Below are 27,365 nucleotides of genomic sequence, written 5' to 3' on the forward strand. Positions count from 1 at the left end.
TGACTTTGTGTATTACAATTCTAGGCCCATCACAGTCTGCAAGTTAAGGTCTCTAATTATCCTAAAAAGTCTTTACAGTAAATATGGGTTGGACCTCCATGGTCTGGACTTCCATCATCCAGCAGCATCTACAATCTGACATTCCTGTGGGTGCTCATGGGGAAAAGCTGAGCTCTGCACTCAGCAACTTTTTCCCTGCACTCCCAGAGCTTTCAGAGCACTGCAAAAGCTTGGGGAGGGCATCTGGGGGCTGGGAGCACACTGAGCCCCGCAGTCATGAGCTGCATGACTCCACAGCTACCCTGTCTCTTCTGCTGAGCACCCTATCTCCTCTGCACACACACAGTCAATGCTGGCCCCTCTGCTGCCTCCAAAGCAGAGCCCCATAGCTAGTGACAGGAGGGAGACTGATATTGACCTCCCCTGGTCTAGCAAGTTGCCTGGTTTGGGACCAGTCAAGCCATGGAGGTGACCTTCATATACAGGCTGAACAAGCACAGCTCAAGTTTATCACCATGGAATAGAAACTCTGGCCTCAGCCTCATTCATCTACATCAACTCTTCCAGTTAGTGCTCTAGCAACTAGCACAATTAGTAGCACACAAATAAAGTTGCTGGCTGTTCACTCTTCTTTTCTAGTTGCCTGCCCTTAAACCAGTCTCAAATACAGACCAGGATTCCTAATCAGTTCTAGCAGGATGCTGAGGTTTATATACCCACCTATACTGACTTCCCTGGAAGATGCCAAGCATAAAAGAATGCAAGGTCTCCCTCACGGGCCCACAGAGGACCTTGTGTGAAACAGCTGAAAGAGAGGCTGAGTTCCATGACCTCTGCAGTGCAAAAGCTGAATTACAACCAGTTTGGTCAAGTTCTGTTACTGGTATATTATTTACCCCATAAGGTTGGCAGACAGGTTTTCACAGCCATAAATGTTCAGAAAGGAAGGCAGAAAGGAATCATGTTCATGTTTTGAGCTGCTGATGCCAGCACTGAGGACATATTAGTGTCCTTTCAAGCTTGATCAAACTATAACGAAAATGCAGCTATTGAATATAAACCCTTTCATCATCTAATAGCACTTATCTTCCATTCGTGTTCCAGCTTCAAATCAAAAGCAGAATGGAGTCAGTTCATCTCATCCTAGCTCCCAAGATGCCCATTTCACAAACTGTCTTAAATGGCTATCTATGGCATGAAATCGCAGAACTAGAATATCTAGCAATTTTTTCACAGTTTGGGATTGATGTGCCTGGGGAGAGCTGGGTTGGAGAAGCTTATCCAAGCTATTATTTCCTTATTTTCACAAGCATGAAAATTCATTCACATTTTGAGATAATTCATATGCATCTCATTACCTTTATTGTCTGTTTTCTGCTTCCTGTCCCCACCCTGCAGGCAACTAACGTATTTGTTTGAAAAGTTGACTTTTCCACTGACACCGTATGTGGATTCTTGTTTGTACATGGCCAGCTGCTTGTGGCATTTAATGGATGAACTGGAAAGGCCTTTTGAAGATTTATATTCAACCGATCTCCAGCTTCAAAGGTTTTCATCCTTGAGGGAGCCTTTAAAGAAGAGAACATGTGATAGTTTTCTCACCACATCAATTCACATTAAGCCAAAAGCATATCAAATACACTGAACTGAAATTACAGGAGCCTTCTCTCACCTGTTACCTAGCCTCCCTTTTTGTTTCTAATATGGATTGTGCTAAGACAAATTTCTACTAGGTTTGGACAAACCTGGGTGGGCTGGCTCCCTGATTCTGTTACCCTCATCCAGAAAGGGGCTGGAGAGTTGGTTTGCTGAACCACAAGTATCTGACATAGAAAGCTGTGTGTGTGCATGCACACACAAAAGAATAAATAGCCACAAAACCATGAGGTAGAAAAAGACTGCTTACATTTATCCATGTTATGAGCTTTTATGCAACATAAAATATTAAAGCTTTTATATAAATATAACTGACTGCTTGGAAATAGTGACCATAATGTAATAAAATTTAACATCCCTGTGGTGGGTGTGGTACAGTTAGTCTCATTCCTGGGCTCTAGACCTTTATTCAGTTCTCTGGCCCAATGGCAAAGATGCCGTTGCCCTTGTTGGGACAGGACGGGGAAGGAGGGTAGTCTGGAGGAAACCCAGGCCCCACCCACTCATTCCAGGTTCCAGCCCAGGGACCCTGTATGACTGCTACCAGCGGTGAATGCCCTTGACCCTGCAGCTCTTCTCCCTGAGCCACTTCCCCAGATGATCCCCCCCCGGTACTGCCGCCAGGTAGTGGCCGCAGCAGCACGTCCCCCCTCCGTGATCAGCTGCACCAGGTGATCAGTTATTTCCATACTCCAGTCAAGTCTCAGGGTCACCTGGAGGGGCAGGGGAGGCAGAGGCAGCCCTCACTGCTGAAGTTCCTCCAGTCCTTGACTGTTCCTAAAACTCTCCTTGCCTCTCTATACTCACCTCCTATACTCTCCTCAATCACCTCACACACTCTCCTCTGCCCTACTGGGGGAAAGGGTTTTTAAATGCAGCCTCAAGTAGGACCAGCTGGCCCCAACTGATTTAGGGGAGCATCCTCCCCAGCTACTCCCACTCTGTCTGATTGCCAGCTCAAAACAGCCCTGCTTTTTCCTCTTGTACTCTGTCCCCTAGCCTCACTCTGTCGCGTGGGTAAAGCACCTCAGTAACCCAGCACTGTAGCATTTAATTTCAGAAAGGGACACGACACAAAAATGATGGTGTTAGTTAAAGAAAAATTAAAAGGTACACCGCCAAAATTAAAATCCTTGCAAGCTGCAGGGAGACTTTTCAAAGATCCCATAACAGAGGCCCAACTTAAGTGTATACCCCAAATTAGAAAACACAGTAAGAGTATCAAAAAAGTGCCACCCTGGCTTAACAACCATATAAAAGAAGCAATGAAAGATAAAAAGACATTGTTTAAAAAATGAAGTTAAATCCCAGAGAAGAAAATAGAAAGAAGCATAAACTCTGTCAAGTTAAGTGTAAAGACATAATAAGAAAAGCCAAAAAAGAGTTCGAAGAACAGCTAGTCAAAAACTCAAAAAGTAATAACAATTTTTTTAAGTACATCAGAAGCAGGACACCTGCTAAACAACCAGTGGGGCCAACTGGATGATCGAAATGCTAAGAGAACACTCAAAGACGGTAAGGCCACTGTGGAGAAGCTAAATGAATTCTTTGCTTCGGTCTTCACTCATGAGGATGTTAGGGAGATTCCCAAACCTGAGCCATTCTTTTTAGGTGACACATCTGAGGAATTGTCAAAGATTGAGATGTCATTAGAGGAGGTTCTGGAACAAATTGATAAACTTTATTAGTAACAAGTCACCAGGACCAGATGGCATTCACCCAAGAATTCTGAAAGAACTCTGATGTGAAATTGTGGAATTATTAACTGTGGTTTGCAATTTAGCCCTTTAAATAAGCTTCTGTACCCACTGATTGGAAGATAGCTAATGTGACTCCAATATTTAAAAAGAGGTGATCCTGGCAATTATAGACTGGTAAGTCCAATATCCATACCGGGCAAATTAAATGAACTATAGTTAAGAAAAAAAATGTCAGACACATAGACGAACATAACTTGTTGGACAAAAGTCAACATGGTTTCTGTAAAGGGAAATCATGCCTTATTGATCTACTAGAGTTTTTTGAGATGGTCAATAAACATATGGACAAGGGGGAATCCAGCAGATACAGTGTATTTAGATTTCCAGAAAGCTTTTGATCCCTCACCAAAGGCTCTTAAGTAAAATAAGTTGTCATGGGATAAGAGGGAAGGCCCTCTTATGGACTGAAAACTGGTTAAAAGACAGGAAACAAAGGGTAGGAATAAATGGTGAGTTTTCCGGCTAGAGAGAGGTAACTAGTGGTGTCCTCCAAGGGTCCGTATTGGGATCAATCCTATTCAACCTATTTATAAATGATCTGGCAAATGGGGTAAACAGTGAGGTGGCAAAATTTGCTGATAATACTCAAGTGTTCAAAATAGTTAAGAACAAAGTAGACTGTGAAGAGCTTCAAAAAGATCTAAGTGATTGGGCAACAAAATGACAAATGAATCTGAATGTTGATAAATGTAAAGTAAGGCATGTTGGAAAAAACAATCCCAACTATACATACAAAATTACGTCACTAATGTCACTAATTTAACTATAGCCTTCAAGAGAGAGATCTTGGAGTCAATGTGGATAGTTCTCTGAAAACATCTACTCAATGTGCTGCAGCAGTCAAAAATGCAAACAGAATGTTAGGAATCATTTAAAAAGGGGTAGAGAATAAGACAGAGAATATCTTATTGTCTCTATATAAAACCCTGGTACACCAACATCTTGAATATTGCATACAAATGTGGTCACCTCATCTTGAAAAGGATATTGGCATTGGAAAAGGTTCAGAAAAGGGCAAGAAAAATGATTAGGGGTTTGGAATGGGCACCAAATGAACAAAGATTAAAAAGACTGGGACTTTTCAGCTTAGGAAAAAAGAGATGGGGAAGAAATGACAAAGGTATATAAAATTATGACTGGTGTGGAAAAAATGGATAAGGAAAAGTTATGAACTTGTTCCCATAACAAAAGAACTAGGGGTCACGAAATGAAATCAATGAGGAGCAGGTTTTAAACCAACAGAAGGAAATTATTAGCTAGGATGAGCAGGAATGGTGTCCCTAGCCTCTGTTTGTCAGAGACTGGAAATCGATGTCAGGAGAGGGATGACTTTTGTGATTATCTGTTCCGTTCACTCCCTCTGGGGCATCAGGCATTGGCGTCTGTCGGAAGACAGGACACTGAGCTAGGCAGACCTTCAGTCTGACCCAGGATGGCTCTTCTTACGTATTTATTTTGCCCAACAGCCTTCAACCTTTATGGGGCTCTTACTAGGAGCTCAAAATCTTTTGCATGAAGGGATTCTTTCCTTAAAAAGCACTTTCTCCCCACAGAAAACACCACTGTTAATGTCTTTGAATCCACTGTTCACATTTCACTATCAACAGAAACAGTGAATGTGTGTTTCATACTAAAATACAAAGTGTTTATTTAGCATACATGTTTTTAAAACATTTTAGGGATTTCAATGTTCCCTCCTTTATCCTGGCAACCAATCAACCATCTATATTCATGAACTTCTACTGCATGAGTACACTTCTCGGTTTCTCATATTATAAAACCTATATTTCAGATTATATACATTTCCCACCGAGCAATCCAAGGATCCAAGAACTTCATTCCAGTGAGAATAGAGCCCAGTTTGTTTTTCCTCTCGTTTCAGCGCACGGATTTCTGACTTCAGCTCTTTCAATTGATCTTCAAATTTTTTGCTCTTTTCCAAGTAATCTAACCTGCAATCCACACAGGGAGAGAAGAACCCAAAAGCGAACCCAATTAGCAGCTCCAAAGGAGGGTTTTGTAGTTTTTAAAGTTTGTAAGGGCCAACCCATTTTCATTTTAAGGAGCAAAATCCATCTCCAGTGTAACTCCACTGATCTTACATCAAAGATTAATTTGACACAAAGTTAATTCAGTTGACAGTTATTAACTTTAGCCAATTTGTATTTAATTTATTCTTAGATTTGCTCCAAACGTCCTGAACATATGTTTTTCAATTGGCTTAGTACAGGGACAGGCTTTCAGTGACCACTCTTTGGTTGTCATTTAATTTATTCCGTATTGCTCGCAGCACCCACTGGGAGTTTACAGATTTGGATCTGCCTGCTGAGGGAGGTCCTCCTTAACAGGGAGAATCAGAACAAAAGAGGGATGGTTAGAAATTTAAGTTCAGGATACGGCTTACATTGGAAACACCTGAAGACACATTTACTTCCAGACCATCCCAGCAATACTTACTCCCCCTCGAGTAAAAGTCCAGCTGTCACTCACAGAATCTCCAGTAGCAGAGCCAGCTTTATATGTGAATCTGCAGAATCACAGAGGGTCCCGCAATAGGCATAGAGAGGACTTTGTCTGTTTATATCAATCTGTTGTCTCTTGCCTTCTACTTCGATCATGAGCTCCTTAGGGGCAGAGACACTCTTTTTTGTTCTGTGATTGCACATTGCCTACCACAATGGAGACCTGGGACATCACTGGGCCTCCGAGGCAATACAATAATGCAAATAAGCATGCTAGGATCTTGCATGGTCAACTAATTTATGATCAGAACATTAATGCATTTCAATCAGTCAGTCTAATACAGGTTCTGCCAAAGTCACTGGGCTCCATATGGGAGAATCTGGCTTGTGGTACACAAGAAGTCAGGCTAGGTAACTAAGGATCTCTTCTGACAATAAACTCCACGAAACATTAGAGAGATACATTACAGGGCATGGGAGGTGAAAAAAATAAACCAAGCGAGTCTTGCCACTTTATCTCCCTTTTCCCAAAATGCAACTCATAAACCATTTCTTAACTTTCTGGTTAGCCTCTGAATCAACTTGTTACTCTGCATGTTCCATTTTTGGCAGGAAAGTATGTCTAGGAACAGATGTGACTAGTGCAGGGATTCTGGCGGGGGGCAACAGCCACGTACCCCCACCCAACCCTCTTCTCTCCCCTGCACTCACTGACACCCCCCCCGTGTCCCCACTGCCAACCCCCGCCACACACACACAACACACACACACACACACTCATATGTCTCCCCTGTGTAGGAATATTCTGACTACTCTTGCAGTGATTTTAAAACAACTTTTCACAGGAATAAAGGAAAAACCATGACAGAACAATGGCTCCCCAAACCCAATGTACAGACTTCAATAGGTCAAAGGCAGGCAAAGCCTTCTCAATGCACCAGATCAGTTGTGCAATACAGGGGGCTGAATCTCTCTAATCCAGAATTCTTTCATCCATCAAACTCTATAATCTGGTGAGATTTTAGTTTACTGGATAACCACTTAACATGGGCATGAACAAGTTTCCTGGGGTCCCACAAAGTTTGTGTACAGCCACGAGTCCTGGTTCTCAGTGTTGTGTGCTATTATTTAGCTGTAATTTACCCCAAATGTCTTCTAAGAGCCCAGTAAGCAATGGAAATGTTGGTAATGTGCTAGAAAATATTGACCTCCCATCATCCAGCAACTTCTCTCGTCCAGCACCAGTCGGGTCCCAAGGGTCCCAAACGAGAGAGGTTCAACCTGTACTCTTCTGTAGCAACAGTGGGATGTTTCCATGCACCTGTATATTCACATCAGAGCAGAGGGCTTTCCCCTAGATAATATATTCCTTTAAATCCCAGGGCTCTGTACTCTTCCTGGCTTGATGTCAAGAAAACATCTTTTCTCCTTCTCAAAAGGTAACAGGTGTGTCTACACTAGCCAGCTACTTCGAAATAGCCGGCACAACGTCGAAATAGCACACGTCGCATCTACACACGCCGTGTGCTATTTTGACATTGAAATCGACATTAGGCTGTGAGACGTCGAAATCACTATTCCCATCCAAAGATGGGAATAGTGCCCTACTTCGACGTTCGACATCGAAGTAGGGAGTGTGTAGACGATCCACATCCCGCTACTTCAACATAGGGGGGTCCTCCAAGGCGGCCATCAGCTGAGGGGTTGAGAGACGCTCTGTCCAGCCCCTGCGGGGCTCTATGGTCACCACATGCAGCAGCCCTTAGCCCAGGGCTTCTGGCTGCTGCTGCTGAAGCTGGGGTCCATGCTGTGTGCACAGGGTCTGCAACCAGTTGTTGGCTCTGTGGATCTTGTGCTGTGCAGGGCAAGTGTGTCTGGGAGGGGCCCTTTAAGGGAGCAGTTTGGGGCTTTGCTGGTCCCTTATTTCGACGGGGAGCGCTTGTGTGTGTGGACACTCCACACTTCCTTCTGGGGCGGCTCCTTTCGATGTTCCCCGTCACTGCTTTGACGTGGAACGTCGATGGCACCAGCCCTGGAGGATGTGTAGCCGATAGGTGTTGAAGTAGCCTATTTCGATGTCCTTACTTCGAAATAGGCTATTTCGACGTAGTGTGCTAGTGTAGACGTAGCCAACATGTTACAGAGCTGATGCTCTGTATAAGGCAGTCACCCATATGTCTTGTGGAGAACAATGCTGCTCTGATAGGAAGATACATCAGGAGACCTAATAGGTCTTTTCCACCTTCAGTTTCTCAACTCAAGACTCTCTAGCTTATTCATATCTTAGGAGTTTTGCAGTACCTCTCTCTCTCTATCTCAAAAGATAGTCTCTTCAGGTCTAATTCTTTTAAGTCCATCTTTACAGATCCTTTGTCAAAGTTGACATCTCTGGTGTCAGCAGATGAATGAGGATGATACCGAGCCACATGCTAAAAGATACAAGATAATCAAAAAGAGGGTTTTTTTCAATTAACAGTACAATTTGCACATTTTTTAATTTCATGTATATTTCCTAGCTTCTACAGGAATCTCACATACATGGTCTCCAAAACTGATGTTCCCCACTGATCCTAAAAATGGCTGTAAACATCCACATCCCTGTCTTCCCTGGCTGGCTGATCCTAAACAAACCTTTTTAAAATCAAATGTCAGCCATCATTGACATAGCTTACAGTGCACACAGGGTGTGCAACGAGAGAGAAACATCGTGGCTGTCCATTAGGGTGGCCGCCCCACTCTAGTGAGAGAAGGGTTCAGAGCAGGCTGGAGGGAGCCTGCATAAACCCAGCCAGTGAGAGAGAGGCTTATAGGGAACCAATCAAAGGGTGGTGGCTGGAGTAGCCCTGCTATAAAGAGCTTCTCAGTAGAGCAAAGGGAGTTGAGTGCTGAGCAGCAAAGGGGAAGGACTGGTTCTCAGGGAGGAGAACCTTGCGTGGAGCAGTGCTGGGCAGGCTCAGAGAGAGAGTCTCTAGCCTAGTACCTGCTAAGCTATGGCCTTGACACAAGGGCTGGGGACATAGGTGATGTGTGGGTGCACAGGGGACCACACACACCCCCAGCATTGCCTCTCTCCACATTCATCGTCAGCACCGCACTGCTACCAGAGTGCTGGGGCCTACCTCAGAGCAGTGCAGCCTGAGAGCAGCGTGAGCTTCCTAGCTTGCACCATTCCTATGCCATGCCACTCTGGGACCACTCTTCACACCCCTGAAGTGGTGAGCGGGAGCAAAGCAGGGGAGGAGATGGGGCAGGAGCATGTGGCTTGTACCCCCCAGACTCTCTGCACCAGTCATCTCTGTCCAGAAAGGTGCCAGGGTCATGGGGAAGTGGCCCAGAGAACCGGAGCAGTCAAGAGGAGAGAAAGAGGGCAGAACAAGGGTGCCACCATTGGGTTTTTGGGTTGGGTCCCAGAGTAGTGGGCAGGCCTGCCCTCCCCCATACCCGCTGCACTGCACCTAGCCACACTAAAAGCATGGTCTATATACAGATTGCAGCTTGCTCCTGAGGCAAGGCTAGAGAAACTGGGACTGCAGCTGGCCCCGATGGTAGCTGTACTAATTAATAACTGCTGATATCCCCGGAACGGGGTGAGAATGCAGTGGTGGGCACTGCCAGAAGGCAGTATCCTGAAGAGAACACTAGGACCCATAGAGCAGCACAGGTCCAAAACCAGAGGGTGGAAAGGGCAGAGCGACAATGGGCGAGACACCAGCCAGAAGGCAGCACACTCCATAAACCAAGCTAATTCTAGACTTACCAACTGGAAGCCGCACGGCGGTGAGTTTCACGCTTTACAGGATGGGACGTTTCCCACTGAATGTTTAAACTTTGTGGATTTCAGAGAGAGGGCAGCATGTGCCCAGATCTGCTTCCCCTTAAACAAGATTAGTGGCATTCGCTCCTGGCACCTCAGCCCACAGTGCCACATGCTGCTTCTGCGCAAGCCTACAGCTTAACTTTAAACACAGGCTGGGAGGAATAAACTTTCTTCTCATCCTCACACATTCACAAAAATAAAAGCTGAAGTACCGAAGAGTCCATCACTTTTGAAAATGGGTCTCCAATGCTTTTGAAAACTTTCCCCTAAGTTGCTTGTCCAAGTTCACTTAGTGACAGAGAATGGAAGAGAACCCGACAGTCCCAATCCTGTTTCGACAATTCGGTCAGATTCCCCCTTTTGTGATCCTAGAGTGTACAAAAGAAGCTTGAAGCACAGATGAGTTTTCATCTGCAAACCCCTGTTCCGAGCTCTTCCTAAAATTGTCTCAGTAGTTCAGTTTCCCTATTTCCTTTCTGTCAACATGACATCCACATGTCCTTGACCTACAAACATCTCAGAGTACTGAGTACTGTGTATGCAATGTGTGTAATAGCAGTGGTGATGAATAGACGGATTAGACAGGTATTCCTTAAACAATCATGAAACCTTAAATTTACAAAGTCTAAAGATTACAAATTACAAGTGCATTGGCTTAGTAACAAAGTTTCTTGAGCAGGGGTGGGCAAAATACAGCCTGCATCTGGCCTGCTGGGCTTGTCTATCTGGCCCATCCTGCTGATTAGCAGAGCATGCATACTTTCAGCTGGCAACATGTGCTCAGCTGTCTCTTCCCCCACATTGCTTCATCTTGCACCCAGGCTTCTCCCCTGACACTCCTACTCGTTGTGCAGAGCAAAGCTAGGAAGAGAAAGAAAGGGGAATGTTGAAGTTAGGGTGTTCCCCTGCCTTTGTGCCCCATCTCTGCAAAGCAGGGGTTGGGAAGAAGGAGACACACAGCAGAGCTGCCCCTTTCTGTAGTGTGGATAGTGAGTGACTGAGTCGAGTGCCCATCTTACGAGGCAATGTGCCATTTCTAAGGCCTTGTCTATGTTCCTGTGGGCTTTCGAGCTAAGATTCGCAGCTTCAGTTATGTGAAAAATGTAACTGAAGCCAATGTACTTAGATCTACTTAATGCTGTATCTTCTCTGCAGCAAGTCAGCAGCTGATGCTCTTCCAGCACCACAGCCGCTGTCTACATATCTCATTTAGGTGGAGTACCAGAGTCAATGGGAGAACACTTGGCAGTCCTTTTACTGCATCTCAATAAAGTGACCCCCACTGGATCGATCATTGCCTGTCCAGTCAGCGGGCAGTGAAGACATGCCCTAAGATTTTTCCAGCATCCAGCGCTCTCTGTCTCTCACACACACTCTTCTGCCATCCCATATACTCAATCTCTGCAGAGCACAGGAACGGAGGAAACAGCAGAGCAGGAGAGCTTTCCCTGTCTTTAAGAGACAGTGCATGTGTCTCTCAGAAACTTACCCAGCAGCAGCCAGCACACATGCACGCACACACGCTGGGTCAAAGCCAATCTGTCTCTCACACACAGCCTCTGTGCCACACACCCACTCTCCCAGTCTGTGCCGCACACACCTACAATCAGTGTCTCAACCTCTCTGTCTCTCTAGCCACGGCCCTTCCCCTGCCAGGGGCCTGGATCCAGCCTGTGATGACTTTCTGAAATTTGTGGGGTTGTTCCTCCCCATACCCCAGGAAAATTATTGCCCACCTCAGTCTTGCGCAAGCATCAAGCTACATTGTACCTGCATTTAAATAATTGGTTATCTCCCCACTCTGAAACCAGAGCATAAACTGGATAACTTACAGGGTAATTAAGCCTTGTTACATCCAGAAGTTTCTGCTTTGCTTTTCGTTCTGCTTCTCGGGCTTCATGCAGATCCTGTTTTAGATGTTCAGCTTCTTTGGCTCTGTCAGAAACATACTGTGATTGTCAGGTGGTAACTAGGGATGTTAACAATTAACCAGTAAAAATCACTGAATCAATGAGGCTTACCAGTTACATTTAACTGGTGGGGGGTAGAACAGCCCATTACCTGGGGTGGGCAGGGGTCTGCTCCAGACCTGTAGGGTCCACCATGGATCAGGGGATGCTCCAGCATGGCTGGAATAGCCCTCATTTGCAGTGGCACATGGGCAGGGGCACTCCAGCCAGGCCAGAGCAATCCCTATCTGCAGCAACCTGGGAAGGGGGGTGGCTGGAGCTGGCCCCCTGCCATGGACACACACTGCTCCAGCTGGGCTAGAGTGCCCCTGCCCACAGTGCAGCAGGAACCAGGGCTGCTCTGACCCAGCTGGAGCGGTCTTCCCAGCCACCACCACCCCCCGCCCCGGCACTTTAACTGGTTAACAAACAAAACAGGATTTTACACACCAGTGGTAGATTTCAAACACTTAGTCAATACATTAAGTTCATACACCTGGCTTGTTTCCTGAGAGACATATGTTAGCATATGAGATCGTCTCCACAACTGCATGGGACGTTGAAAACTGGACTGGACAAAGCACAAGAAGAGGTGATTGCGGGAACACTCTTGCATGAGCTGCATGATTTAACAGATCTTTTCAACCTTCATTTCTTATGGACCCAGTGCTGTACCCATTGACTTGGAATCTCTGGTCCCTCAACTATTGTCTGGCATCAGAGATCGTCTCTGGAATGCTGGTTTGAGAAGTATGTGCTTTCTATTCTAGGATATTGTTATTTAATTCCATGTTCACATAAGTAAAGTGCCCTCATGCACCAGGGTGATAAGCAACTTACAAATACCCATAACAACAAATAACATGGGGCATGTATCTTAGGCTAGCACTGGGCCCTATGATTCTAAACAAATGTGAAAAATAGATATACATAATATCTAGAAGAGTGTCTGTGTGTCCAGTGCAATACACTGGGCTAGGAATCCCAGAACAGAATCCTATAAACTGCTTAGGAGTTCATACTCCTGTCATTAGCAAGGTTCTAATATTTGCAGGGCTTTAAATTCAAGTTTAGATCAAGCACGTCAAACACATCAGCCGCATGTAGCTTGCTCAAATGTTTTTGCAGACCGCGACTACATGTCCCTCCACCTGGAACTCCAGCCCTGGGGAACCCCGTAGTCCTGGAGCTGGGAGCCAGCTGAGGTACAGAGCAAAATCTCAAACTTACAAAGTATCTCAAATTTTCTCAGAAGCCTGTTCTGTTTGATTAACCACTCTCTGTACTTGTTTTTATGTCAACAAAACAAGTTATATATCATATAAAATGAATTTAAAAGCACCTTAAATTTATATTTAAATTAAAAATTATAATATATGAGCAAATAACAATTTTACACATCAAATTCTATGAACTATTAACAAAATAATAAAACAATAAAAATTCATCTTCACTATTAAATTCTCAATTAAAATTATTGTATTATAGTCAAACAAGACCTGAAAAATATTATAAAACATATTTAAAAGATAAACTATAATAATAATAAATAATTACAATTTTCCAGTAGAAGTACATTTTCTTTGGCGGCCCTGAAGGCTATCAGTTTTCATTTGTGCAGCCCTCAGTAGGCTTTGAGTTTGATGTGCCTGGTTTAGATTAGCCATTAGTACCCCTCAGTCTTTCAAATAATGGTAAGAAGGAGTTGCTGCACAGTCACAGTTACAACTCTATGACTGAAGATGCAAGTTTTGCTGCAAACAATGTCTGGCTCTAATTTCAAATATCCTGATGCAAAGTGGGAATGAACAAGATGCACAAAAGGTTTAGTAGCTGTGAAGCATCAGCTGTGACATTCCTCCTACCACAACAGCTCTGGGAAGATAGTCACGTACTATATGGCTGACAGACGCCACACCCCAGAGCCACAAGCAGTTCTAACCTTCGATCAGACTCCTTCACCAGTTTTACTGCAATCAGCTCTGCCTCCCGCATCTTCTGCTCCATCAGACACTTCTCTTCTTTGGTCTTCAGTGCTGCGATCTCCAATCTTTGCCGCTCTTGCTCAGCCTCCGCAGCGTTCTGAGCCAGCAGTTTGGCCTCTTCTTTTGCAATCTGAGCTTTCTCGGCCAGCAGCTCTGCTGTTTCCTGGGACAGGAGCTAAAGAGAGACATGACTTAACTTAGCTGTTGCGATGCAACATTTAGAAAGGAAAAATAGCTGCAGTCAGCTTAAAAGCAGGGGTCTTTACCCAGCAGATCATAATGATGTTAACTCTTAACATAACAGGGATCATTGTATTTGTGCCCAGCCCTCTGAACAGAGCACATTTCCAGGACGTCTCTTCTTCCTCTACTTCAATTTTCTTGCCTTCCTCTCCCTCCACTGTGTAAGGCCTCTCCTCCTTTTCTCAGTGCTGGACTTAAAACCTCACTCAAATGGACAGTGAACTCTGCCTGTCTCTTGTCAGCTGCCAGTCCCATCTGCTGCTAGCTTCAGACAGACCTCTCCCCAGCTGCAGTTCCTGATACAGCCTGCTGTCCTGTCTCTCTCCTTCCTGACCTGAACAATGGGGCCACTGTTGGCAGAAAGGGCAGGAGAAAGTGGGTGGTTCCCAGCAACAGGAGACTGATGCAGGCCTAGTTCCATGTGCACCCATGCTCTGCCTCCCTGAAAGTCTCCCTCATTCCCTTAACAATAACGCTCTGAGTACTACAACACTGCAATAAAGAGCCTGTAGCATTGCCATGGCTGGGCCGGGTCAGCCAACTCAGGCTCATTGCCAGTGTTCCCTCTAATTTTTCCATCCATGTGTGGAATAAATTTTGTTATGTGCACCAGAGCATGTGTGGATGTGCACCACCAATGGAAATATACGCTGCCCGCTGTGGGTGGCTCTCGGTGCTCTTCTAATAATCTGGGCAGCCCCTGAACCTCTCCGGGCAGCCACCCAAGCATTCAGCTTACAGGGAACATGGCTCACAGTGCTCAGGCTGCAGAGCTAAACATTTCAGTATTGACATTTGAGCTTGGGCTGGAGCCAGAAGTCTGAGACCCATATGCAGAGGGTCTCTGAGTCTAGGCTCCAGTCTGAGTCCAAAGCTTGATGCTGGAAATTTTAACCCCACAGCTCGAGCTCTGTGAGACAGAGTCAATAGACCCAGGCTCAGACACTCAGTCCCGCAGGTTTTTTAACTGCAGTGTAGACATACCTTTAGTGTCCTAGTTAATGCCACAGGAAAAGGCAGCTTATAAATCCTGATGTCACCCGAGGACTGATGACATTCACAGACTACTGTACTGCTCACCAGTGCCTCATTGGCTTGCCTGGCTTCATCTTCCAGCTGGAATAGGCGCCTTTCCAGCTCTTCTTTGGCTCGCTCCGCTTCTTCTCTGAGCTGCTTCTCCCGGGCCAGCCGTTGAGTCTCCAGCTGGAAAGGTAATGAGGAATGCTCACAGACTGGGACGGCAGATAAACTGATAAATAGCTCAAGAGAACTGAAAGCTGTACAGCAGCCGTAGAGCTATCTGCCACGATTCAGACATCTTGCAAAATGCCAGGGCAGCTCATCCGTATTGACTCCAAGAGCTGGTGAGGCTGGCAACTTAAAACCACTATCAGTAAGTATCACTCCTCCCTTTGCCCCACAACTGCTCCTGATCATCCGTCCAGCCCACGTACTAGCCAGACACAACACACACACACACTCAGACATTCCACACCTCCCCCAGCTACTCCTACTCTCAGTCCTTCCAAATGCATCAACACAGACACCACTGAGAACACACACCCATGATTACCTCTGCTCGTGGTGTGAACAAGTAGGGTGAAGAATAACGTATATGAAGTGAATGGACCACTTGGAATAATCAACATTTTCAGCAACAAGGAGCAGAAGGAACCTACTTTTTTTCTAGCTTTCTCCTCCCTAGCCTGAGCTTTCATTTGCTGGATCTCGATGGAGTCCACTTTTCTCCTTCTCATGAACAAGTCGTGGTTTCCAATGCACAACTGCAAAATCTACAGAAGCAATTGCAACACAAGTGAGTTGCAGGGAGCTGGGGGAAGAGCACCAAATAGGAATGCAAACACATCTCCTACTTGGGGGCTAACTTCAGAACCAGTAGGAGGTAGTGATACTTCCGGCTTGACAGTTAGGGTTTGTAGGTTTCTAGCCTAGTAAGCCAAGAAAGAGAGACCTCTCTAGCCAGCAAAAACACGATTAGGAAAAGTTTGGAGCAGGCTGAAAGTCCCTCTCCTCATTCAGTCACTTTCTCTGGCACCAATTTCTCCTCCAGTTCCACCTGGGGAAGAGGTAAATGGAATGATTCTGGGGTTGGAGCACATGAGAGGAAAGTAGCTGTGGCATAGCATGGTCACCTGCAGAAGAATCTCTGTGGATGCATAATAAGATGAGGGCTCTGATTTGCTAGGGAGAGAACTGAACCGGTGTCCTCATCCATCAAGTCTGTAGGGATATTTCAATGAAAGATAAGGGCATGCCAGCTCAGAAGCATCTTATGCTACTTCCCATCCCTTATTGTTCTTTTAGGAAAACCGGGTAAGCAGCAGACAGAGAATACACAGAAGTGCCTCTCTGGAGGAAGCAAAGGGGCTATCGTACCTTCCTACAATGCCCTAGCTGGCCTTTAGATCTGCAGGATTTCCTTGAGACTCTAAGGTTTCTCATGCGTTTGGAGAGTCTCTTCCCACAGCCATTCTAAAAGGCCACGTCTATACTAGGAAGTTCTTTCAAAATATTTTTCAAAAGGGGCTCTTTTGATATATCCAGCAGAGCGTCTACACACAAAAAGCGTTCTTTTGAAATTAAATCAAAAGAATGCAGCGCTCCTTTCGAAAACGCTCTTCCACTCCCATTTCAGGAAGAGCACCTTCTTCTTCTTCTTTCGAAAGCTTCTTTCTAAAGAAAACATGCGTAGACAGTCTGCAGGCCCTTTTTTCCCCCAAAGAGCAGTCCTCATGGTACCAGATTTTTCAATCTGTGGCTAGTTCTTTCAAAAGAGGGAGTGGCTGTGCAGATGCTCTCTTTCAAAAGAGCAGAGCGCTCCTTTGATCCTCTTTTTTGTGTTTGGATGCACTCTTTCAAAAGAAGTTCTTTCGGAAGAGATCTTCCGGAAGGACTTCTTTCAAAAGATCACTGTAGTGTAGACACAGCCAAAAAGAGGGCAACCCCACCCACAAACAGAATAATTTAGAGGAAAAAGTACATGTCCAGACAAGCAAAGTTTCCTGATCCCTGGTTGGGTTTCCAAGGAGGGTGCAATATGGTAGACCGGTTTCTCTTGTTAATTTTTACCAAATCACTGCAAGACTAATTTTTATTATGGCTTCAGGCCTCTTATAGGCCAAGACTCGTGACACATGTGCCCATGGCGGCCATTCTGAGGCTAAAGCTTCTCATTCTGATACTAATCAATGCAACTGATATTGTTACTACATTGAGATTTTTTGAAGACAGCAGCTGCCCACTTACCAGTTTGTTTACTTTGAGCTGTGAGGAAAAGAATTTGAAAACTTCTGCCTTTTTATCAAGAGGTTTAATAGTTAGCTGAAAAAGAAAGAAACAGGAAAGTCTGTATCAATAAAAAGCTGAAGCTATTGAATATTATTTCTACAAAAGACAGTACCAAACCCACACCCTAACTCACAATATTATCCCCAGCACAGAGGGAAAACTGAGGCAAGATGCTAATGATTCCTCAAGACCTCAGAAAGAATCAGAGCCAGAGCTGGGATTTGAGAAGAGTTCTGGGTTTTCAGTCTTGCAATCAGATTGCTAAGGGATTTCAGAAGCTGAAACTGACAGCAAAGGAGCCAGGTAGCGCCACCTGTGACAGCTGCCTTGTGAAGAACTGAAAACTAGATTCAGGCCATTGGACTCAACGGTTATTATTCATCTCTACACACTGCCATTGTGGCAAATTTAATAAGCCGAGCCTACCCTTGTGAAAACTGCTCTGGTTATAAAAATACATAAAAAGAAAACATACAATAGGCCCCTGGACATCTGGACCCATTGCTGGAATTTTTGCTTTTGCTTACTCAAACTCCAAACTGTTTTCTGAGAAGTGAAAAAGAGCTACAGTAAACTCTTTTGTATCCAGCATTCTGTTATCCAGAACTCTCCAACAACTGGCATTATAACCATAAATAAATGTTAGTAACGTGTTCCATAAGAACAGTGCAGTGAGAGTACATACCAATAAATACAGCAAATACAGTATAAGTTTACAGTGTACAATACAGTAAACCCCCACTTTACGCGATTTCGACATACACGTTAATCATATTAATGCGAATGTCGAAATCCCAGACTCCAGATGTCCGCTTCCCTTACATGGGGGAAGTGGTGGCTGGAGCCTGTGGGGGGCACGGCTTTCCCCTGGCTTCACCCAGCTGGGGAAAGCCAGAGAAAAGCCACGGGGCTGCTCCTTTCAGTGCTCCCCCGCCAGCTCCAGCCCTTGGAGCTGGTGACGGAGCACTAAAAGGAGCAACCCTGCAGCTTCCCTTTGCTCCCCCGAGCTGAAGGAAACCAGGGGGACGCTGCTGCTGGGAGGAGGGGAGAGGAGAGGTGGGGGAAGCCCTTCAGCCCCCTGAGGGCTGGGAGCCAGGCCAGCAGTGCCTGGTCAGTTTCACGGCACCCACAAGCAGCAGGGAGCCAGGAAACTGACCAGGCGCTCATGTGCCTGGCTCCTGAGGGCTCGAAGAGCAGGCCGGGGGGAGGAGGAGGAGGCAGCGGGGAAGCCCTTCCGCCACAGGGTGCCAGGAGCCAGACACAGCAGTGCCCGGTTCCCCGGGGCTCAGAGGATGAGGGAGCAGGGAGAAGGAAGGGCAAGGGGGAAGCCCCTCAGCCCGAGAGCCAGGCGCAGCAGTGCCCGGTCAGCTTCTCAGCTCCCACAAGCAGCGGGAAGTCAGGAAATGAATGAGGCGCTATTGCACCTGGCTCCCAGCTCCCTGCAGCTAAGCAGGAGCCTGGAAAGTGACCAGGCGCTGCTGCGCCTGGCTCCAGGCTCCCAGGGACTTGGAGGGGGGGGGGGTCCCCCTCCCCCTGACTCATGCGAAATTTGAGTTTTGTGGGGGTTGCAAGGACATAAACTACTCTGCACACATTTTTGTTTGTTTCTTAATATCTAATCTCGTTTTTCTTTAGTGTTATGCATTGCTAAGTATACCTCTCTATTAGCCAGAATATTTGAATATCCAGCAACCGCCCAGTCCCAGGACTGTTGGATATGAAAGAGTTTGCTATATATTGCAAGGGAGCCAGCACAGTGTGTTTCACCTCCGATGTTGCATTCAACACAACAGCAGAATAAAAGCAGCTCCTTTCTTTTAGGTTCTGGCCTTTGCTCATGAATTAGCATTCTATTTTGATTCACTCATTTGCATTATGTCGCATAATCTCTGTGCCTGTCATCTGATTTTAGATACATTTTCACTGAGATCATAAATAACATGTGATAGCTCATTTCACTCTATGCAGGTACAGTCATGCAAACATCTTGCTTAAAGCATGGCTTTGCTTGAGCAATGGAAGAAAGTGAATGTTTTAACACATATACACCTCTGATTCTGGATGTAAACCAGAGCAGGACTGAGACCTCATTTTGAAAAGACTCATTAAAAAGAAAGGGACAGGCTATGCTCTGCTTTTATTGTTAACCCCTGGGGACTCCAGTGATGATGTTTTCTCTTGATCGCGGTCCTCCAGGTACCAATATTTCCCATCTCACTCACACCTTCCTCACTACACTCCTTTATACAGAGGACAGTGTGTAACCAGTGTTCCCTGTAAGCAGAGAACTTGGGCATCCAGCCAGGGGAGATGCAGATGCTGCCCACCTGATTATCAGAGCACCCACAGCCACCCACAGCCAGTAGCACGTGCTTCTACTGGTGATGCACAACCCCATATGTGTTGGTGCACGTAAAATTTATTCCACCCATGGATGGAAAAAATTAGAGGGAACCCTGTCTGTAACCTCTTTAAATCCAGCTGAGCTCTGATGACATGCACTGGATTTACAGTCCTGTAGACTGAAGTCTTATCCACAGCAGAGCACAGTTAGAAAATGCTTAAGCTTCTCCACATGCCCTTTCTTGCCACTGTGCCCCCATCCTGAGCTAGAGGAACCAGCTCTGTAAATGCAGATGGAGTTCAGTCTTTGTGGACTATTCAAGCCTGTTTCTCCATGGAGGCAACAAGAGCCAATCATAGTGGCTTCTGTAGGCCTTATCTTTTGGCAAATGAATACAAACCATCACACTTTATCACAGGTCAAAGACCCATCAGACTGCAATGATGTGCTGAGTTTCTGGGGGGGCCGAGAACTTGTAGCTCCCCTTGAAACCAATGGGAGCTGCAGGTACTCAGTGCCTCAAGGAAGGGAATAAGGCCCATCATTATGATTTTTGTTACAAAAACACCCATCCCCACTTTTTTTTAAGCTGTTCAAACAGACAGCTTCCAATCTATTGCAAGAATCCCTGCATGCACTCACAACCACAAAGACAGTAATAGGTTACCTCTTTCTCACTATAGGAAATGTTTCTGATAGCACTCCATTCAAAAGACTTGTTTGGTGACAGCCTGTTATTTATGCTGTAGATGTGAATACCTTTAGCATCAACTCCTAGTAGGAGATCTTTGTCACTCTTATTCTGCTGCAAAGGAATACAGTAAATGATAATCAACACCATTGCTGGTGTACAGCCACACTCCAGCAACTTGTTTATTCTAAGCAATTTATTGGTATATTTTAGCAACGAGTTGGTCTCCACCATATAAGAGATTTATTAGTCTGCCGCCACCTCTCACTAACATACCTGGTCCTTCAACTTAGCCAGAAGAAGCTCATAGTTTCAGATCCAAAGATCCCACACTCAGCACCATAGGTGACCACACTAGCGGAACCATCACATGGAGACATCAAAGACTTTTTACAGATGTTAAATAATTAAGCCTAACAATTCCATTCAATAGGAACTTAATATATTTATTTCTCAAACAAGAGAGATGAGAGAGTACTCTGTCCATGGCCACTCAGCAGCAAAGATGGTGTAAATCCTAGTTCTAAATCCCCTGCTTTAAGTATCTGGAAACATTGGCACTAACTGGGTTGAAGATTTAGAATCAATGAACCTACAGCAACTGCAAATACAGTTTAATATGATAAACTTACAGCAATAGGAAAGTAATTGACCCCATACATCTCCAAGTCCTGTGCGATTTTCAAATAGTTCATCTCTGCTTCATCCCTACAAAGCACAATAGTGATTACATTTGCACATTCAAGTAAATCCCAGCCATTTTCCTCTTCTCTCCTTTCACATGACTGTTTTGAAGAAAACAATCAATCAGACAACTTGATCCTTTGGTTCATTTGTAATTTGGTTTGCTCTTACTTAAATTTTGCTGCACAGATTTTAAGCGCTGTGTTGTTACTTGCATGATCTACTACTGACAGCATAACCAGTGTAGTCTGCTCCAGACGAACAGAGCAGAGCTTTACTAACACTGCCGGAGTCATACATAGCATGAGCTTTACCCATTACTGATAACTAGCTCTGATCTCACCCCTGTGTGTCAGTTTTGCTGATGTGTGACCAAACACCACTGACAAAAGACCTCCTCTAATGTGATTTTCCATGACACAGGAAGTGGCTCACCGAGAAGTATTGCTGTTAGAGGCGCCAAACAATATGTTAATCTGAAGTCCAAAAGCTGCCATTTAACTGACAGGGCACTTCTTTGGCCACTGATCAACATCACTGCCATTCCTTTCAAGGCAGGGAAAATAGTAAATAGTGAAAAGAGAATGTTAATTTACAACCAGGGCAGCTAAATAAACAGCTTGATCAGGACTAAGTTTAGATGACTAAAACTCTAGATGCCTAAAAGTTTTATTTTATTGCCAGATGTGCTGAGCACATTGCTGCTGGTTGTAAGAGCCCTAGATCATCAAAATGGAACACCAAGACAAATCCTATTGGAGTCCAACCCCCTCTCTGTTTTGGTTCCTTGCTAAGTATACACATGCCTCTGCAACCCTCTATGGAGTTTACCACCTGCATTGGGCTGTATTCCCAAACAACATGACTCCAAGAAGACCCAGTCCCTGTGCACCAGGGTCCACTACTGGCCTCACACCATCCATGAGATGTCCTCTTGAACCCCCAAAGAGCACAGTCAACTCCATCTAAGGTTAGAAACTGGCACAAGACCAATATTCAATAGGTACCATAAGGGAAAGTTAAAAAGAACTTTGAGAACCCTAGCAATTTCTCTGTAATTTCCCTAAGTAGGTCTGAGATATGAGGTTTATTCTCTTTAGCTTAACTTGAGGCATGGTATGACATGCCTCTGAAAAGGGGCCTTAGTCCCTTCTTTTGGCTTGCAGGCACTTAGTCTATCACAATTGCTGAGCACCTGGTCTGAGCAGGCGCTTTGTGCCAAAACATTATCTTTTCCCTTCCAGCTGTAAATGGTCCTATTAGGAATACAAGGTAGATAAGCCAGCACAAATGAAGGTGAGATAACCATCTGCTGAATTATACCTGTAAAACCCCACTGAAGGCAAATAGATTGTACTGATGTGGCTGTGTCTACACCTGCATTCCTCTTTCGAAAGAGGTATGCAAATGAGGGAAATCAAAAATGCAAATGAGGTGCAGATTTGCATTTCTGACACCTCATTTGCATATTCTTATTTCAAAATAGCTTCTTTCAGAAGAAAACCAGTGTAGACACTGCTCTTTCGAAAGTAAACCCCATCTTCAAAAGAATCCTTCTTCCCTTTTTTAATGGGGCTTACTTTCAAAAGAGCAGTGTCTACATTGGTTTTCTTCTTTCGAAAGAAACTATTTTGAAATAAGTATATGCAAATGAGGAATCCGATATGCAAATCTGCATTTCATTTGCATTTTCTATTTATATTATTTGCATACCTCTTTCAAAAGAGGAATGCAAGTTAGACACAGCCATGTGTCTCAGATGTCCCAAGAACTGTTACAGTACCTGGCAATACCCCTGTGTTCTGCATACCATGCTGATATCTTTTCTTCCCACATGTCTGCTGTCATCTGATATTGCCTGAGGACCTACACAACAAGGAAGGAAGTTGGTTTTCTTTTGAACATATGAAGACATGTTCTGCCAGTGGTGTTTACCACCTGCGCCTCCCAAACAACAGTGTGTAAATGTCAACAAGTTTCACAGCTGGGACTTCTTGCCACGTCCAGAGCAAACACACACCTATAGAGTGTGAATTTCTGAGATTCCAGCCAGCCCCACAATATTTAATTTTTTATGCAGCTAAAACTGAACATGTTCAGGCCTGGGAAAAATATATGGAGATATACCTATCTCATAGAACTGGAAGGAACTTTCAGAGGTCACTGAGTCCAGTCCCCTGCCCTCACACCATGGCCTATCACCATCCCTGACAGATTTTTTTTTTTTTAAATCTGTTTGTCCTTAATCCCTAAATGGTCCCCTCAAGGACTGAGCTCATGACCCTGCAGTTAGCAGGCCAATGCACAAACCACTGAGATATCCCTCCCCGCAAAAATACTTACACTCTCAGGTAAGAGCTCATCTTGGGCTAGAAAGCCTGGCTCATGAAAATTCGGGTCATAGTCACCATACTGTCACAGGAAAAGACAACAGACTTAGTTTAAAACCTGCAGGATGCTGGAAAATCTTGTAGTGGGACACTTTTATCAAGAATGTGTTCCTCAAGACAGAAGTACAGCCCAAGTAAATGGGCTCTTTGTGAGCATCCCCCGGATGGATGTGGGTATGAAATTTATTAAGTCATCAGCCAAAGCTTGTGGCTCAAGCAAACCACTGTTTTAGCCTATGGACTGAAATACCAGGCACAGTCCCTCTATAGCCCCTTGCAGAAGCACCAGACAGTGCATCCATTGAAGTACAGATACAGGGACTCCTTCCCCATCCCACCCTCCATATCCTCCTTCACTTCAGATAATTCACAGCCAACAAGAAACCCACTAAGGATGTGATGGCTTTGGTGGTTCAACTCTTCTGCCTGTACACATACCAACACATGGCTACTGCAGTACTCAGTGCAGTGGGCTTCATGTGGCCTTTTGCTAAGAGGCAGTTTTGATTCCTGTGAGTAAATGGGGCCCCCTGACACTTTAAGATGTTGATGTTGCCAGCAATTTCAATAGGAACCAAGGGCACCAGCCACCTGCAGGATTCATGAACATCTTTTAAAGAGCCCAGATGTAATATTCCATTTTAATATACACTTATACCAAAGTACTATATACAGATGTTTCAAGATTAAGGTATCTACCTGCTCACATTCTGCTTCTTAGCACAATAGGACAATCCAGAAAATAGGATCTAATTTTAGTCCTCTAACTTGATAGAAGCATCATTTGAAACTGTGAACAAGCCTCTCTCTCCCACTAATTGCATCTAATTATATATATGTTCCACTTTCTGCAACACCTTTTATGTCCCCAACTGACCTACTTTCTTCACTGAAAAGTTTAATAGTATTGTACACGCTAGCTAATGTTGTTCACTAAAAAATTAATAAAAAGAAAAGGAATTTTGTGCACTAACCTTAGCCTGAACAGCATAAGAAGCCAATAAAACTGTAGCCTCTGGAGAGCAGTAAATTTCTTCATCCAATATCTGTTTCTTAACCTCAAGATGGAAAAAGTGTATGAAGTTATGAAAGACAATTCAAAAATCAGGATTTATATACTAAGCCTGTAAGGAATCAAACGAATCCTGACCATCATCTGGCACCAGAAATAAATGGTTATGAGATCATAGTGCAAGAAACAAAATTAGCTTTAGAAACACAGGATATTTAGAAGTTAAGGTTAAATTTACAGGAAAACCCACACCTTTGAAATTATGAAAGTCATGATTAAGGGAGTTTAGCTATCCCTATCGATACCAGTCAGCTATCTTCCCTGTCTTGCAAATACATTTCTTCCATATGAATGAATCACCACTCTATTTTACTCTCAAGCGTATATATCAAGAAGAGACACTATAACAAATCTTACTTTTACCATTTAAAATAAAAGGGAACCAGTGCTTCAAAGACTGTAAATCAGCATATAAACATCATTCTCTTCAGAACACCTACCTCAATTTACACCAGCAGGGGATCTGGCCCACTGTATCTATAAAGGCACTAGCAGGCCAAATGGTTAGAGCTTGTTTTAAATCAGCTTTATAAAATTTAAAGTTAATAAAATTGTCTCAACCATACAAATTTAAAAAAAAATCAATTCATACACCTCGGCAGAACTTGAAGCTCAAACATTGTAATATTGGACTGGTGAAGGAGGACCACAATGTAAAACTGACTGGTACAAAAGTGAAACTAACAAGTGTTTTAATTGACCAGGCAGAGCAAAGTGAAGAAAGATTTTTGGATGAGGAGGACAAGCAGCATAAATTGGTAAAAAGTTTGAATTATTTTCATTTTAATAATCTCAACTGATCTGAGTAACACAGGTCCTAATGTGAGGTGTTTTGTTTGTTTTAAGGGTGTGATTTTAGACCAACAGTTTAAAGGAAAAATACAGCATAATATTCACAAACCTGCTCTCAAATGCAAACAAGTTTAACCTAGAAACAGAAACAAATCTTAAGTAATTTATAGTATTAAAACACTTCCAAAATGAGAAGAAGGAATAATCTGAGATAAGTCACTTATCTTTACAAATATGCATTGAGAGATCAGATTCTGTGAACTGAAATGAGAGATCAAGGAAGGATTTGTATTATAAAAATGTTATTCTTTTGGTGAGCACAACCTCTTCATTCATAGTGCAGGAAAGCTCATTTCTAAACTGCTAAAATGGAAAGAATGAAAAGGTTTTCCTTCCAAATTGGAAAACTGCAACTTTCATACTCCATGATACAAATCATGGCTTTCACAACTGAAATGGCCGTTAACAACTTCTATATACTGTAGGTGTCTTTCGGATTTTAAAATTAAATATTACAAACATGAATTGTTATACCTCTTTAGACAGCAGATAATCGTTTTCTAATGAACAGAAGGTTAAGAAGGGTTTTAGTCATGTAGCTTTATTCAAAGATGTGGCAAAATGCTATTATGCCACATTCATATTTAGACATTGCAATAGTCTATAAAGCTGAAATCCACAGGCATACAGATGTTTGTACATGTTTTTCCTATTAGGATCCAGGTACAATCTCAAGTTCTTATTGTCAGGAAACTTTGCAAGTTCAAATTTGTTTTTTGTCATGCTTTTCTACCTTGGAATGAGAAGAATTTTACTAATTGCCTATCTGAAAGTCAAAGCCAGTCAAGGCAGATTCAAGGTGAAAGAAAAAAACAAAAGCAAAATGAGGATTAAAATAAAGGCAAGGAGTAGAATTTTGGTCCTGTCATCTTTTTCTGAAATGGCTTAAGAAACCAGTTGTCGAGCAGTTAAAAAGAATCCAAATAGAATAACAGTTCCAGTTGAAACATTAACCCGTGGAACAATGGCATTTATCCAACTTGATGCATAAATACTTGCCAGAAAACATGTATATCTGCTGTGCTGCTATATTACATATCATAGAGCATATAATAGTATTCCATGCCCCCAGCCTCCTTTGCACAGACATCCGTGTTCTAAAAACAAGAACTGCCACAGCACTGCTACAGAGAGGAAGCCATCTGCTAAGAAGCAAATGGAGCCACTCTGCAGTGGCTCTGTATGTAACAGAGAAGTTGGACTGGGGCAGACCAAGGAATGGGCAGTTATTCTATGAATAATTGGCCAACACCTCCATGCATGGTATAGGAAGGGCTATTAGAGAAGCTGTAGTGTGACAACACGGCTTCTCCACTCCAGGTTGGGGAAAGAGTCCAGCTCAGCCATTTCTGTGTAGGTCCCTGTAGTGACTACCCCACTCTTGGATAGGGTTAAAACCCAGCCTTGGAAAAGGGCTGGGAGCCAGCAGCTGGGGCAATCAAAGCTGCAGCTAATTAGGGCCCAGGTGGAGCTTTCTAAATAGAGGGCTCCTTGAGAGGAGGATAGGAAAAGACTCTTGCTGTGGAGCAGGAAGGACCTAGCTGCCTGGCAAGCCAGAGGCTTCCTAACGCAAAGCAGGGCTGGAGGAAAGGCAGGCAGAAGAGCTGGGGGAATTCTGGCCAGGCAAGTTCCTAAGCTACAGGGCCTCAGACAAAGCCTGAGGATGCTTGAACTGTAGCAAGCACAGGAGAAAGCAGCAAGACCACAATCTCCTTGCCAATGACAAATGGCCATTTCAGAATGCAGTTTGTCCATGAGGTAAGGGGCTAGATGACGACTGGCAGTGGGTAACTGAGGCAAGGTAGGTGTAGGAGGTTGTGATTACCTGGGAGGGGAGGACCCCAGAGGGAGTGTGGGACACTACACCAAGGCAGTAGCCTCAGGGAGGGCATTGTGGTCTGAGAGGGATGTGGATGCTGACGTAGGTAGTGGACAACAAGCAGATAGCAGAGGGCAAGACACTGGCCGGGATGCTGGTCAGCCAGCAATGGACTCGCAAATAAGAAGGTGACAAGAAGACATCCTACTTGCTATCGAGTGACTGCCAAGAGTCATCTGTGAGCAGTGGGATTCCATTAAACTCCCAGGGATGGGAAACAACTCCAACTGGTTTGCCGAAATCAGGAGCATGCAAGATGCCACAGGATTCAC

General features: G+C 44.3%; 1 protein-coding gene across 5 annotated transcripts in view; it reads right to left on the reverse strand.

Moving 5' to 3' along the window:
* LOC142022945 (merlin-like) overlaps positions 1–27,365 on the reverse strand; it is a 49,379-nt gene that overhangs the window by 1,387 nt on the left and 20,627 nt on the right. For 2 of the 5 annotated variants that reach the window (XM_075013320.1, XM_075013321.1), the window contains exons 5-17: positions 24,265–24,348; positions 23,244–23,312; positions 22,684–22,766; positions 20,849–20,924; positions 20,193–20,330; positions 17,140–17,214; positions 15,552–15,665; positions 14,953–15,075; positions 13,587–13,804; positions 11,528–11,630; positions 8,180–8,307; positions 5,218–5,368; positions 1,359–1,568 (exon numbers count right to left, since the gene is read on the reverse strand). In XM_075013320.1, the coding sequence (XP_074869421.1) occupies positions 1,359–1,568; positions 5,218–5,368; positions 8,180–8,307; positions 11,528–11,630; positions 13,587–13,804; positions 14,953–15,075; positions 15,552–15,665; positions 17,140–17,214; positions 20,193–20,330; positions 20,849–20,924; positions 22,684–22,766; positions 23,244–23,312; positions 24,265–24,348 (1,572 nt within the window). Of the gene's footprint in view, positions 1–1,358; positions 1,569–5,217; positions 5,369–8,179; positions 8,308–11,527; positions 11,631–13,586; positions 13,805–14,952; positions 15,076–15,551; positions 15,666–17,139; positions 17,215–20,192; positions 20,331–20,848; positions 20,925–22,683; positions 22,767–23,243; positions 23,313–24,264; positions 24,349–27,365 lie in introns of those variants that run through there. The other 3 variants (XM_075013322.1, XR_012648084.1, XR_012648085.1) reach the window with 3 other exon arrangements.

The sequence above is a fragment of the Carettochelys insculpta genome, chromosome 19 (genome assembly GCF_033958435.1).
Source record: "Carettochelys insculpta isolate YL-2023 chromosome 19, ASM3395843v1, whole genome shotgun sequence".
Classification (NCBI taxonomy): Eukaryota; Metazoa; Chordata; order Testudines; family Carettochelyidae; genus Carettochelys; species Carettochelys insculpta.